The 15,561-nt window shown below is 38.5% G+C and overlaps 2 protein-coding genes across 2 annotated transcripts in view; one reads left to right on the forward strand and one right to left on the reverse strand.

Moving 5' to 3' along the window:
• The window catches only part of ARSK (arylsulfatase family member K), a 53,482-nt gene extending 50,650 nt beyond the window's left edge, over positions 1-2,832 (reverse strand). The window contains exon 1 of the mRNA XM_077765197.1: positions 2,627-2,832. Within this exon, the coding sequence (XP_077621323.1) occupies positions 2,627-2,764 (138 nt within the window). The 5' untranslated portion in view covers positions 2,765-2,832. The remainder of the gene's footprint in view (positions 1-2,626) is intronic.
• A 6,415-nt stretch (positions 2,833-9,247) lies between these two features.
• Positions 9,248-15,561, forward strand: part of SKIC3 (SKI3 subunit of superkiller complex) — an 81,611-nt gene continuing 75,297 nt past the window's right edge. Inside the window, exons 1-3 of the mRNA XM_077765225.1 lie at positions 9,248-9,316; positions 11,362-11,509; positions 13,306-13,396. Of these exons, the coding sequence (XP_077621351.1) occupies positions 13,307-13,396 (90 nt within the window). The 5' untranslated portion in view covers positions 9,248-9,316; positions 11,362-11,509; position 13,306. The remainder of the gene's footprint in view (positions 9,317-11,361; positions 11,510-13,305; positions 13,397-15,561) is intronic.

Genomic DNA, 15,561 nt, shown 5'->3' on the forward strand with positions numbered 1-15,561 from the left:
TTTTTTTTTTAGAAAGCAAGAGAGAGCAAGCAGTAGAGGGAGACAGAGAATCCTAAGCAGGGTCCACGCCCAGTGTGGAGCCCTATGTGTGGCTCAATCTCACAACCATGAGACCATGACCTGAGCTGAAACAGAGTTGGACACTTAACTGACTGAGCCACCCAGGCACCCCTGATTTGCTAATATTTTTGTTGTGGAGCTTCTATATTAATAACATATATTAGTCTGTAGTTTTCTTGTGATATATTTGTCTGGCTTTGGAATCAGGAACATACTGATCTCATAGAAATAATTTGGAAGCATTTTTCTATTTTTTGGAAGAGTTTATGAAGGATTAGTATCAATGTTTTATTTTTTATTAATTTTTTTTTAACATTTTTACTTTTGAGAGACAGAGCATGAGTGGGAGAGGGTCAGAGAGAGAGAGGGAGACACAGGATCCAAGCAGGCTCTAGGCTCTGAGCTGTCAGCGCAGAGCCCAACATGGGGCTCAAACTCACAAACTGATCTGAGCTGAAGTCAGACACCCAACCAACTGAGCCACCCAGATGCGCCAGCATTAATTCTTTAAATGTTTGGTTGAGTTAACCAGTGAAGCCATTTGGGTCTGAGCTTTTCTTTGTGGGTGTCTTAAAATGACCAATTCAATCTCTTTATTTGTTACAGGTCAGTCAGATTGTTTTTATTTTTGAGTTAGTTTCAGTAGTTTGTGCCTTTCTGGAAATTTGTTCATTTCATCTAAATCATTTATTTTGTTAAGTACAGTGGTTCATAGTATTCCCTTAGAATTCTTTATTTGTGTACGGTAATATTCCCTCTTTATCTTCCAGATTTTAGTAAATCAAGTCTTTTCTCTTGTTTTCTGTCAGTTTAGCTAACGGTTTGTCAACTTTGTTGGTGTTTTCAATAAATCATCTTTTGGTTTCAATGTTTTTCTCTATTGTTATTCTATTCTCTATCTCATTAATTTCTGCTCTCTTATTACTTCCTTCCTTCTGCTTGCTTTCCATAAACTTGTCTGGTCTTTTGGCTTGTCTCTCCTGGCATTAAACCTTTCCCCTCCTAGTGAACTAGAGCAAGGGTGATTGGAGCCATTGTATCAAAATATGTATAAAATATGTATAAGTGTATATAACATACATATATTTAATAAAGAAACTAAACAATTACATTAATGTAGTTAGGAAGCAAAATATTTGGTATAAAACAGATACAAGTGCAAAAATCAAATAATTAACAAAACTTGTAATGTAAAATTTGAATTGAAACCATCTGTATGATCTCATGATTTATTTTTCTTTTTTAAGTACATATACTTTCTAGATCTGTCTATTGGAAAGGTCTAAAAACAATGAAAAGCTGGAACACCTAGATTACACACAAGATGGGACAGGAAATACACAAGATGGATGTGGAAGTCTATCAAAGCCAGCTGCTGAAGATTATTATGAATGGATCAAAAGGACTCAGAAACAAACTGAAATGTCTTTCACAAACCAAATATAGGGCAGTCTGAACATTAGTAAGTATAATGAATGCAAAGGATTTAAACACAAATATATAAAAATCTATGTATTCATACTCTAGTGGGGAAAAAGCCCCTAAAATGTTTGTCATCTTTGGAAGTTTCTAGATGTTGTGATACACCGCCCAAATTCCCTTTAGGAATGAAAGATTGCCTCTGCTAAAGGTAGTTGCCTTGCCCAAAATCATGTCCCTTTCTGGGAGCAGCACAACTAACGGCCACCCAACATGAGGGTATAAGGGCCTGGATTCCCTCATCCCAAATGGAAACAATTCTGAAACATTCTACTAGTTTGAGAATTACCCATAAAGTCATCTGAGGCTTCTATTGAGACAGTAGCAAAACTCAAAGTTCTCTCTCTACACAATCCCTTTTTCCTTTCCCTTTGATCTCAGGAGCACTAAGAAACCTCCTTCATGTTAATCTCCAATATTGCCTGTTCCCTAAATTTATATAATCATAGAGATGTCCTATGGGCATATCCAGATTATGTAACTTTAATTATCATAGGTCAATCAATGAGAAAGCCAATAGAATACACTCTGGTGCAGACATGTTTAACACCAACAATCTACGTGACCATAGTAACACCCAGTGATAATAAACTAGTTTTATCACTTTTAACCTAATATTTGCATGAGTAATACTAAAAGTTTCAGGGAATGCTGACAGCAATATTCTTTTGGATAGCTTGGGGAAGTTCCAAAAATGGTTGAAGTCTGGGATTAAACAACAGCAATAACACACGCACACAATTTCTTTAGAAAAAGGGGAAGTGCCTCAAATTACATCAACTATCGCATTTAAATCAGCACTAACAGGATTACCAGAGAATCCTGATTTAGAGGCCAGCATTAAAAAATATTTGGCAAAGATACTATCAGAGTACATTTTGTTTACTAGAGTAATATTTTATACGTATATGGCGTACGTGTATACACGGGGCCTCTAAATAAAATGTATTTCTTACTCGACATCGGGGAAAATATGTTTGAAACAGTCTCCCAGATTCTGCTCCTTAAAGCCTGGATCACAGGAAACGATGTAGGATGTTCGCTAGTCTGGAGCGAGACTCCCCCTCCCTGGCCTCTTCGTACTTACGAAGGAGTCGCTCACGACTAGCACCACGTTGGGTGTAACGGGCCAAGCCCCAGCAGCTCCTCGCCTGTGCCCTCCGGCCCTGGGGTCTGGTGCTGCCAGCGCTGTGGCTGCGACCACCGACACCCACAGCAACAGCATTGCGGAGAGCAGTTCAGGGCCGCCGGGCCCGCCGCCACCCTATAGGAACGCCTATGGAAATAGGTGGGCGGAGATCGCACAATTCACAGATCTCCTCTAGCGTTGTACCAGCCGAACTACAATTCCCAGCAGGCTGGGCACGGACACATGCGCAAAGCGGGCATTCCTTAACTCACATTAAGACCTTTTAAGCAAATACCGAGCGAGCTAAAACTCAGCCACTTTCAGTCACGTGAACGATGCGTGGGGAATGCGCCTGCGCCTGGACTCTCCCCCCCCCCCCCCCCCCCGNTTTTGCAGGAGTCGGAGGCAATACGGGATTGAAACGATTACTAGAGAGAGAAAGGGTCAGGGGCCAGGGCTGCTCATTTTGTGTCGCGCAAGCATGACTGAGTATTAGCCAAGACCGTGAACTAAGCGATGATGAGGTGGCAGCGCGTCTGTCACTTAAGTTAGATGGGGCGGTTCTTTGTGGGGCTTCTGACTTTACCGCCTCAGGCACAATGTGGATTCATGGGGCTCTCGAATACATTCTCCCAAGGAAATTTCTAGCCTGACACATCTTATTGTCAGTGCAGTAGGATTTGTCGTGTGACGTGGAGTGGGGAGCGGGGCCTAGTGAGTTAAGTTTCATGTTCTGGACGGGGAAAAGCTTAGGTGCATCTTGTTTTCAGAGTGCAAAGGAGAGGGGGGGAACAGGCTCTCACAGGAAGAAATATTGAGCTGTGTGACTAGTTCCATTGATTTACTTGGGTTCAGAATCCCATTGTTCTGCAGAAAATCACTGGTCTCTCTTGACTGTTGAAATACTTTGGAGAATTTCAGAAGAAGAAGCCGATTTCGGCCCCAGAGCCAAATTTTTATTTCATTATCATGGTTTCAGTTATATTGTTTGTTCATCACGTTAGTCGTGTTAATAGGAGACAGGAAAAGGAGGAGTTACAGTTCTTAACATAGAATCAACTCAGTTTACTATATTCTGTAATCCTCCTTCACCATTTTGCAGATGGGAAAACGGAGGCTTGGACAGAAAATGATTTACCCAAGATTACACAGGGAGCCAGTCTGAGCGGATTTGAACTTTAGTAGTCTGTGTCCTAACTCACTTCAATTCTCTGTTCCTAGTTATAAAATTTCAAGACATTTTCTTGAGCCTAAACTCTTATTTTTCGTATAGACAAATTCTTTAAAAAAATTTTTTTTAATGTTTTATTTATTTCTGAGAGAGAGAGAGAGAGAGAGAGAGAGCAGGGAAGGGTCAGAGAGAGGGAGACACAGAATCCGAAGCAGGCTCCAGGCTCTGAGCTAGCTGTCAGCACAGAGCCCCACGCGGGGCTCGAACCGACGAACCGCAAGATCATGACCTGAGCCGAAGTTAGACGCTTAATCGACTGAGCCACCCAGGCGCCCCTCGTATAGACAAATTCTTAAGAAGCATTCTTAAGCTCAGTGTGAGAATACAAACATAAACAATAGTTTCTGTCCACAGGAACTTACACTGTAGGGAAACAAAAGTAACATGTGTGAAACTGTAGTCTTAAAGTGTGGGAGGTAATGTAGGTCAGCTACTTCATGATCGGGATGTGTTTCAAAAATTTGTTTCCAGTTAATTTTGAATGTGGAATGCATTCTATCATAGAAACATTGTTGACTGACCTTTAGATTTTTATTTTTTTTATTTTATTTTTTAAATGTTTATTTTTGAGACAGAGAGAGACAGAGCATGAGTGCGGGGAGGGCCAGAGAGAGAGGGAGACAGAATCTGAAGCACGCTCCAGGCTCTGAGCTGTCAGCACAGAGTCCGACGTAGGGCTTGCACGCACTAACCGTGAAATCATGACTTGAGCTGAAGTCAGCTGCTTAACCGACTGAGCCACCCAGGCACCCCTAGATTTTTAAAAAACATATTTATTTGTGGTGTGGTACTATTTCTGTGAACAGTATTTACTCTCTCTGGCCTTGTTTTCAGAGGACATATATTCTGAAGTCCTGCTCGGAATGACAGGAACAAATCTCTTTTTTTTTCTCTCTCCCCTTGGCAGTGCCCATGGGAGCAGGTGCTGCAGTGAGTTGAATCAAGGTGGATATTTTAGGGCCCCAGAGACATAGTGCTGGAAGAATCTAAGAGGCTTCTAGGTCTACTTCCCATCTGACATTAAATTTGTCTTGCAACATTCCTGCCAAGTGAATTGTCCAGTCTGTGCTTTTTTATCTCTAGTGATGGAAATACACTTTGTTTGAGCAGCCCATTCCATATTTGTCATGTTTAATTATTAAAAGTTCTCATTTTGAGCTGAAGTCAGTCTCCCTCTACTTTTAATCATTTGTTGCTCTGTTTCTCTTCGTTTTTACCTGACTAATAACCTTTTCAACAATGCTTCTTGCTTCTTCACCAATTTTTTTTTTTTTTTTTTTTGCTAAGGCCTTCCCCATTTCCTTCAGCTAGTTGTATAATTGCAACGTTTCTTCATCATTTTGCTCATTCTTGTGGACATAAAGCATTTTTACAGATCAGTAACTGTCCGAAAAAGTACTTTTGAGGGGTGTTTCTGCCCGTCTTTATGTGTACACGTGCCTGTATACTTTCTGCAGTGAGGGTAGGTGCTCCATTACATGTACGTTTAAATCATCAGACTGTATGTTAGAGATTGCTTGCTTCTGTGAAATACTTAACTGCAGTTCAGAAAGATCTTCAATTGAAAGATCTTGGTATAGATTATGATTCTCTGTAGTTCTTTTAATGTCCAGTATACCTGCAGCACTATATTCCGCCTTGGGAAAAGGAGGCTAAGTGTGAAGTTAGTGAGTATGTGGAATAAATCCAGTATTGTCTTCACCGTTGGTGATTCTGTGATTATTTGTTGATTATCTACAACATACTAGACACTGTAGGAAACAAAAGAGAGTAATAGAAAAAGTCTTTGCTTCTAAGGAACTTCCAGTTTAGTTGTGGGAAACAAGCACATTATTTTAAATTTAATAACAGTATAAAAGGTATAAAAAATATAGTTAATTGCCAAACATACAAAAACAATACCCAGAGTATCCCAAATTATGCTTTGGAGAATGCTCATGTGCTTCAAAATTAATTGCTTTTCATTAAAGTAAATGTTCCATTGTAATGTAAGTTTTAGAAATGCTAGGTTAAAATATATTTGGGTCTTTAGGACTTCTCAGAGCCTTTAGAGTGCTAATATACATTTAGAATGACTTTAAAAGAGTGAGATATATAATGTGTAGTATTAACAAAATTAGTAGATGGTCTATTAATACCTTTTAGCATATGAATATTCCTTGCCATACTTTTTTGAAATGTTGGCATAGATTAAAAGTGTTAGAAGTTCAGGGGCACCTGGTTGACTCAGTTGGTTAAGTGTTTGACTCTTGATTTTGCCTCAGGTTGTTACGTCATGATTTGTGAGCTCTAACCCCAGCTCAGGCTTTGTGCTGACAGTGCTGAGCCTGCTTGGGATTCTCTACCTCCCTCTCTCTCTCTGCTCTTCCCCACTCTTGCCCATTCTCTCTCAAAATAAATAAACTTAAAAAAATAAAAATAAATGTGTTAGAAGTTCAGACTAGTGAGATTCATCTAAGAAGCTTTTATGCTTCACACTTGAATTTGGCCTTGATTACATGTACCATTTGAGTAGATAGAAGCAAGTGTGAACAGGCTAAATGAGAGAAGCAAAGATGTCCAAGCAGAAAGTATTGGGGGATAGTGAAAAAAGTAATGTGAGCTGATACCAGAAAAGAGATGCTTCCTTTCTCATTTTAGCTAATTGAGAATTACTGCCTTTTGGCAGTGGGAAAACTAAATGTTTAGAGTAGGCTTTGGGAGCTGGATAATCTACCATTTATTGAGTACATATTACTCAATAGGTGTTGGATATGTAAGGAACTCCAAAGATGTAATACTTTTGTTTGGGGATTTGTTGACCTGGAAGACAGGACACATCAATATAACATAGTTAAAAAAAAAAAAAAAAAGTCAAACAAACAAAAAAACATTGGTTAAGTTTGGATCGAATAGCTCAACTCATAAATGTTTCAGTGGTTCAGAGGATAGAGTGGTCTCTTTACCCTGGACTGGTATTCATGTGATTCAAAGAAGATACTTGTATTTGTTAATAGCATCTTTTGAGGAACATTGGTAAGAAGGTTACTTCTTGATACACATTAGAGGTTTCAAATGTGTAGAGAAGTTTGTAGTAATCATTAGGAATAGAAAAAAAGTAGTAAAGTTGATCGAGAGGGTGGCGGTAGATAAGGAGACTAGAACTAATATGCAGCTGACCCTTGAACAGTGTAGGAATTAGGGGTGCCGACCCCCACCAAGCGGTCAGAATTCCATGTGTAACTGTTATTCCTCAAAAGCCCAATTACTAATAGCCTCCTGTGGACTAGAAGCCTTATCAATAGTAAACACATGATTTTGTATGTTACATACATAAAATACTGTATCCTTATAATAAAGTAATCTAGAGAAAAGGTTATTAAGAAATCATAAGGAAGAGAAAAGATCCATTTCTAAGTGGACCTCAAACCTGTGTTATTTGAGGGTCAGCTGTGTAATATGTTCAGGTACTGCATTTACATACATATGAAGTAAGTGATGTAATCCTCACTTTACCAATAAGAAAATAGGCTTGGAGTAGTAAAGTAAGGTGTCCGAGGTCGGGTTGTACCGGAGTCCAGATATTTCCAATTTAGTTATGGTTTTGTGAATGGGTATGGTAGCATGAAGGGGCTGACAAAATCTAGGGTATTTTGTAAGAACAGTGTTGAAGTGACTGAGTAATAAGCTACAGTCAGGTTGGTTTGGGGCTCAGAGAAGTTAGTGTAATGGAGAGTTAGGTATTTACTTTTACCTTCCCTCCCTACCCCTCTTGTTTTCTTGTTTTAACTTTTATTTTACTTTCTTAAACATTATTTAGATCACAATACTTTTTTTTTTTTATATTGGGGCATTTTGCATTTTATTTGCATGCTTGTATTACATCCCTAAAAAAGAATCTTAGGATTTACCCTCCTATGTGTTTTCCTCTTGCTTCTACCTGGTCCGTGATGCCACCTGAGGTTATCAGTCCAGTGACATCTGCCATTTTTCTAGATCTCTGAGTTGTACATCAAACCTGGAACTGATCACTACACACTTGTTTAACCTGCCGGTGAGGTTCACAACAGTTTTCTCAGCTCTGTGATCATCAGTCATTTCAAAGTTGCCTATGTAATTGTGCTTCATCATCAGAGTTAGAAGCCAGACGATGACTTTGGAGCATGGCCTAGTAAGAACCTGGCATTTGCCTCTCTTTTAGCATTGTTATGCTCTTGAGAGCCCTGCCAGGACATTCATGAGCACCATTATGACAGCATGGAAAGATGGCGGAAAGAGGAGGCTCCAATACTTATTTTCTTAATAGTAAGACTGTTTTCTGTAGAACTAACCATTCTATTTTAGTATACTGCCAGTAAACTCCCTTTCTCTTTTTTGTTCACCCCCACCTGCTTCTCCTAAAATTTGTTTATTTCCTTGTTTAAAGTAGCATGGCTTTTTTTTTTTTTCATTTCTTTGAAGTCACTTCCATTCTCTCGATGAAACATTCTAGGTTAATTTTGACAGAATTTATCCCAGAGAGCCCATCAAAAGGTACTTAGAATTATATCATGTAGAATTTGTGTGAATCTTTCAAATGGTTATTTAGATGAGATTTTTGACATTTAAAAACTTTTTCTCTATTTTCATTAGATTATAAATTAATCTAGCTACATGATGTGGGCAACATTTTACATATTTATAAGTTGTTTTTTTTAATTTTTAAAAATTTTTACGTGTTTATTTAGTTTTGAAAAAGAGAGAGAGAGAGAGAGAGGGAGCGCGCGCGCGAGCAGAGGAGGGGCAGGTAGAGAGGGAGACACAGAATCCAAAGCAGGCTCTAGGCTCTGAGCTGGCTGTCAGCACAGAGCCCGACACAGGGCTCGAACCCATGAACCTCAAAATCATGACCTGAGCCAAGGTTGAACGCTTAGCTGATTGAGCCACGCAGGCATTCTTAACATATTTATCATTCTTTACACGCATAAAACAGAGTCACTTTAGTGTAGTTACGCTCCACATAGGGATTAAATAAGTGCTGTTAATTGTCCTGGATTCAAAATAAAGTAGCATAGAAATAGTTGATACTCTTTTTTTGGCTCAATTTTTTATACTGAGGTTAATGTATTTTGAGTTTCTGGAATGCTTTTTGATAATTTTTCTGATTGCTTATGGATGTTGTTTTATCACCAGACCCTGTGGGAACACAGGCCAATTCAGAAATTTGGGGAAAGAAGAAAAGATGAAAAAATATACCTAATTATTTCTTGTGTTTTAAGTTATGAATTGTGAAAATTAAACCTGAACATGATGTCTTAAAAAATTCACAGAGTTTTGGGTTGTTTCTCATCCTGTTTATGTGTCTAATTATTTCATGTTTTACTTAATTTAGATGGATAATGGTTAAGGAACAATCTGAAATTCAAGTCAAAAAGAAGGTAGCAGATAATAGGTAAAAGGTAAGTGTCCAGAATGCTAAATATGTAATAGGTAATTGGAGTGTATTTTTACTTAATGATTGTTTTTACCAATTGCTTTCAGAGGAAGGGTGTGATGATATAGGTTGTTATGCCAGACTATAGGTCATCACAAAACACCTTCAGACTTTTGTTACTTGATTTAAAAGTATCAAATTTTGCTTTTCTGTAATGATTTTCTCTTGTCATTATTGTTATTGTTATTCACTGTTTTGTTGTCATTTTTGCTTTGTGGAGTCTTTGTATCTGTACAGCAGAATGTAGTTGAAGTTTCCATAGCTTTAGCTGGGGTGTGTAGGACATAGCAGTTCATCCACCTACATCTGTTAGTTTTAAGATTTAGCATTTTGGCACGCTTGTCACTTTCTAACCTTTTTAATGCAGTTATTGCTACTTTTTATGCTTGATGTGTTGAATAAAAATCCTTTTGGTTTGGTACAAGAAAACCTTTCACTGAGTGAAAGTGCAAAATGAATGCTCTTATTGAGAAAGAATGACATGAGATTGAGAAGAAAAAAACAGAAGAGATTGTCAGGAGAAAGTGGGTGAGGCTGTGGAAGACTATTAAAGACACTTGTAAGAGAGCTAGATTTTACTTTGACATGTTGGAAATGCTTGAAATAGAGGGAAGTGTTTCAAATACAGGTTATATGGAAATATTTTTGTTAGTGGGATTTTACCCTCTGAAAGTGGGTTTGCTGATACCTTTAGAAGGTTAGTAGTTAGGAAAGCTTTGTTTAGAAAATGAATGGATGAGCCTCTCTCTTCTCCATTCCAGCTCCCAAAAGTAGGAAGAAGTTTGTAGGCCTAGAAAGGGAAAGATTATTTTGTCTTTTCAAAAATTAGTTAATATGCTAAAGCTGTTGTATGTCTGTATATCTACATTGTCTATATCTGCACATCTCTACCTGTATAAATGTTATGGGAAAAGAGAGGGCCTCAGTGCTAGCATACTGTGCTAAATGCTAAATCAAGTGAAGAAGGATTAGGAAGAGAAGAATAGAAGATTCCACTGCAGCAAGAGTAATTGTAATTACATGGGGAGACATATAAGGATACAGAAGGGTATTAAACATTAATTGGTTGCCAAGAGAACAATGGAGCTTGTCTATTGTGGCCTTTAAAAATAAGTTAGGGTTGTCTGAGTAGCTCATTCATTTAAGCATCTGACTTCAGCTCAGGTCATGATCTCACAGTTTGTGGGTTGGAGCCCCGGGTCAGGCTCTGTGCTCACAGCTCAGAGCCTGGAGCCTGCTTCAGATTCTGTGTCTCCCTCTCTTTCTGCCCCTCCCCTGTGCATGCTTTGTCTCTCTCTGTCTCTCAAAAATGAATAAATGTTTAAAAAAAAATTTTTTTTTTTTTAAATAACTTATGTAGAGGCATTTAACAGCTCTGTATTGGCTGCTATAGTTAAGTCTAAACTTGTCTGTCTGTCTGACTTTTAAGGTCTTCTGTAGCCTATTGCTCTGCTTTATCTACTGAACCTCATTTTCTTCTGGTTCTCAGCAAGTCCCTTTTGTTCTACACTGCCCAGTTTTCACATTGTTTCCTACATATGCCATGTTTATTTCTATTTCTCTGACTTGGCTGATGCATTTGCTTCTGACTGGAGCAATTTCTTTCCTCCCTCCATTCTTAAATTCTGTCTTTCCTGGTATCCCTTAATTACTTCACATCACACTTCTCCTGCTTTGAACTCCTATTGCAGTTGTACTCATTATCCATAGTTTCATGTTTGATTCTCTAATGACTCATGTTTTAAGTATTTCTTTTGATTTCGAACAGGAGCCTTTCCCCCCGCTATTTCTTTAGTGTCATTTGCAGCATATAGCTTGGGAGCTGCATGTAGGATTAGTGGTGGCTGATTTTACCTTGTCTTTATTGTTTTTTTTTTATTAAAAATGTTTTTTTAATGTTTATTTAATTTTGAGAGAGAGAGACATTCCTTGGTATCTCTTGTAATCCTTTGCTGTTGGTCAAGATTAGTTGTTCATCATCATTGATTTCTCTTCTCTTTTAATCTTCAGAGTTACCTACCCAACATAACTTTGGTGTGAGAAAATTTAATGTGAAATCAGCATTGAAATTTATTGCCTGTTCCAGTCAAAGTTTGTAGGCTATAGAAAAAAAAATACTGAAGTTTGCACCTATAAATTTATACCAAGGTAAACTCAGGTAAGAGAGCAGTTTCTAAAATAAGAGCGTATGAAGGGCACCTGGGTGGCTCAGTCTGATAAGTATCTGACTTTGGCTCAGGTCATGATCTCACAGTTCGTGGGTTCAAGCCCCACGTGAGGCTCTGTGCTGACAGCCAGCTCAGAGCCTGGAACTTGTTTCAGATTCTGTATCTCCGTCTCTCTCTGACCCTCCCCTGCTCACACTGTCTTTCTCTCTCAGAAAGAAATAAAACATTAAGAATAAAATAAAATAAGAGATATGCTGCTTTAATTGAATAATTAATATAATTAGGCAAAAGTCAGTTTCCTGTGTATTTAAGGAATCTGATTCTAGCTGCAGATAAATTGATTTTATGATATGTTAATTTTTATATTACTTTGAATCTAACATTCTTTAAGTCAAAACAATTGGGTCTTTTGTTGTTCTTTTTGGTTTTTATTTTGTTCTATTTTAGGAGGTACCTGAGTGGCTGCTTTGTTTAAGTGGCCAACTTGGGCTCAGGTCATTATCTCACAGTTTGTGAGTTTGAGCCCTACATTGCACTCTGTGCTCTCTCCCCCTCCCCTCCTCGTACTCTGTCTCTCTCTGTCTCTCAAAAATAAATAAATGTCAAAAAGTTTTTTTAATTAAATTAATATAGCTTAGTGCTCGCTTTGGCAGTACTTATACTAAAATTAATATAGCTTAAATTTAAATGAAGAAATATTTTACCTACCAGTTGAAATGTCTTTTTATGGTTTAAATTAGCGCATAATCCTCTAGCATTTTCATTGCCTTCATTTAAGGGTAAACATCATGTTTATTTCTCTCACATACTGCTCTATGGCTATAACTCTACAGTGACACTTACCATGGAGAAAGTTAATTCATATTTTATAGAAATCAGTGTTGAAATGATACTTTCTTACACTCTTATGTCATTGTTACTAAAATTTGTGTTAGTGTTTTTACTTTGTGATTTGGGCTTATTCTACTAAATCTTGCTTAATGTAGAACCGGATTGAGATTGATGTGTATTTTGGGTCCTGGTACATTAGATCATCTGTGTTTTATCCTACTATATGAACAATGAGTATAACTCAAATACAACTCACTTTTAACAAATATTTATTAATGTGTACAATTTATCAGATACTAGGTTCTGGCAATAATACAAAGTAGTACACAACACAACCACAGACAAAAATCCCTGTCTCCATGGAACTTGTATTCTGGTGGGTTTGGAGAACAGATAATAAATAAAATAAGTAAAATATATAGTGTATTAGATGCTAAATGTTAGGAATGGGGTTAAGGCAATATTGGGTGGTTGGGTGTTGGGGATGTGGAAGTATTGAAATTTTAAATAGCTTGGCTAGCCAGGGTTTCACCAAACAATGACATTTGAATAAAAATCTGAAGAGGTAAGAAGGGGCGCCTGGGTGGCTTAGTCGGTTAAGCGTCCGACTTTCGCTTAGGTCATGATCTCGCGGTTCGTGGGTTCGAGCCCCGCGTCGGGCTCTGTGCTGACTGCCAGCTCAGAGCCTGGAGCCTGTTTCTGAGTCTGTATCTCCCTCTCTCTCTGACCCTCCCCTGCTCATGCTGTCTCTCTCTCTCCTAGAAATAAATAAAAATATTTAAAAAAAAAAAAAAATCTGAAGAGGTAAGAGAATATGCTATGTGTACCTTAAGGTGTAAAGAGTATCCCAGGGAGAAGGTTTTTCATACGCCTTTTGCAGATAATTAAGTTTGTTGGAACCGTTGTAATTAGACAGGTAGTATTATAGGTTGACTTAGCCTTTTTATTTTGACAGAATGTCCAGCAAGGAAGTAAAGACTGCTCTAAAAAGCGCTAGGGATGCAATCAGAAACAAAGAATACAAAGAAGCTTTGAAACATTGTAAGGTAACTGATTTTTTTTTTCCTTCCACAATGAAAGTATGTTTCCACTCACAGGCATTATGGATGTAATAGGTATATCATTTATTGTCTGAATACAACAGAAATGCCTATGTTGTTTAGGAGCACCATTAGAGTGGTTGTGCTCGGACAAACTAATTCACCATTCTTAATTTTGTCTTAATTTTGATAAGATTGCAACTTATCAAAACCATGTTCTTACAACCTGAATATCTGTGTGGTATCTTTTGATGGCTTATACTATGGAGAACTACTATATCATAAAGTTCTCCTTTAATGGTATGTTGACATTGTAATTCTATTTGGTTTGTGCATGGGAGACTCAGGATTCTAAAGCTCCTTTGTATGCTGCTGATGAGAACGTGCCTGTCCAGAGGGAGAGAAATAGAATGTGCAGGAGGGAGAGAGAGTAGTGGTAGAAGTGAAGTCCTTGGAAGGTAAGAGTGGATGGGATCCCACATTTGAGAGGAGGGTCTTTGATACTTCTTCCATCTTAGGAGGAGGAAAGATAGGTGTGAATCCATATAGGGTCAGACTTGTAGATTTGGGGGTAGGAAGAGAGGAATTTTGCCTTCCGATGTCTTCTATTCTCTTAGTGAGGTATAAGCCGAGAGTGGAAGAGCAATTGTATAGGAGGGTTGAGATGAAGGAAGGTATGCAGTAGTTGCTATTTACTGGAAAAACTAACTTACTAGTAAGGGTTGGAAAGGATTGCCAGGCCCTACTGAATGTCCATGTGAAGTTTCATGTTACTGAAGTAAAATCAGTGAACTCGCTTGTGTAGTTTCTTCCTTCATGTTCAGCTTCGTAGGATTAGAAATGGGCACGTTGTGGGTCAAGTATGAATGTTGAGAAAGATGATGGGGAAGAGAGGAGAAGGAGTTGAGGATGTTTGCAAGGAAGTGATGACAATGATAGGGCAGGGGAATCTAAGCCGGGAAAGGACGGATGAGAATTGGGAAGTGTGGCAAGAGTAAAAAAGAGGATGGGCTCAACTAATTGGACATATCAGAGGTTAAAGAATTGTTAGCTCTGGGGGGCGCCTGGGTGGCTCAGTCAGTTAGGCGTCCGACTTCAGCTCAGGTCATGAGCTCACAGTTCGTGGGTTTGAGCCCCTCATCAGGCTCTGTGCTGACAGCTTGGAGCCTGAAGCTGCTTCCAATTCTATGTCTCCCTCTTTCTCTGTCCCTCCCCACTCACACTCTGTCTCTCTCTCTCTCTCTCAAAAATAAATAAACATTCAAATAAAAAAAGATAATTATTAGCTTTGGTAGTTACCTCATTGTTGGGTTTTTGGGAGACAACGTTGTTGGATAGAATGGAATTTGTGCTATAGATAGGTGACAGATTGCTAGAAGTGTTACGTGGATGCATATAATCACAATAATCTGGCTCAACTCATGTGAATACTCTTATTTTCTCTAGAATATGTAAAATCTTAAAAGCTGATTTCATTTTAGCTGCTAGTTTTGTTTTCTTACACTAGAACTTACTCGTTTTAAACTTTTACCTTAGCAAATAGCTGATATTTCTGAAAGCAATAGCTCTACATATAATTTTTATTCCCGTTGACAGGTGGTGTTTAAACATTCATCACCACTATTCATTTTGAACATATTTGTTATAGTCACATTGGAGTCAGTCTACTTTCCTACCCTACAATTTCAAATGAAAACTCTTTTCTGTCTAAGGGGTCATTGTTTTCATAGTGAAAGAAAATGTGGAAGTTGGTTAGGGTGAAATGATAGGGAAAACAGTTCTGTGAGTTGACCCGTAGCAGTGTGGAGTGGAAGCAGGCAGGATGGTTGGGTGAGATGAATAGTCTTACTCTTTTTTATATAGCACTTTCAAGGAGCATGGGGAGGCATTTTATGGAGGCATCAGGATTACTTGGGCAGCTTTTAAAAAACATGCCTGATATTTTTGACCCTTTACAGTTATTGATCCAGTTCCACTCCTCCTCTCCTTCAGGAAACTGAAGATCAGAGAGGTTAAGTGGCTTTCTTAAGACCACTCAGTAGCAGGGGTGCCTGGGTGGCTTAGTCGGTTAAGCGTCCGACTTTCGCTTAGGTCATGATCTCGCGGTTCGTGGGTTCGAGCCCCGCGTCGGGCTCTGTGCTGACTGCCAGCTCAGAGCCTGGAGCCTGCTT

This window comes from Crocuta crocuta, unplaced genomic scaffold, assembly GCF_008692635.1.
Source record: "Crocuta crocuta isolate KB4526 unplaced genomic scaffold, BGI_CrCroc_1.0 scaffold645, whole genome shotgun sequence".
Taxonomy (NCBI): Eukaryota; Metazoa; Chordata; class Mammalia; order Carnivora; family Hyaenidae; genus Crocuta; species Crocuta crocuta.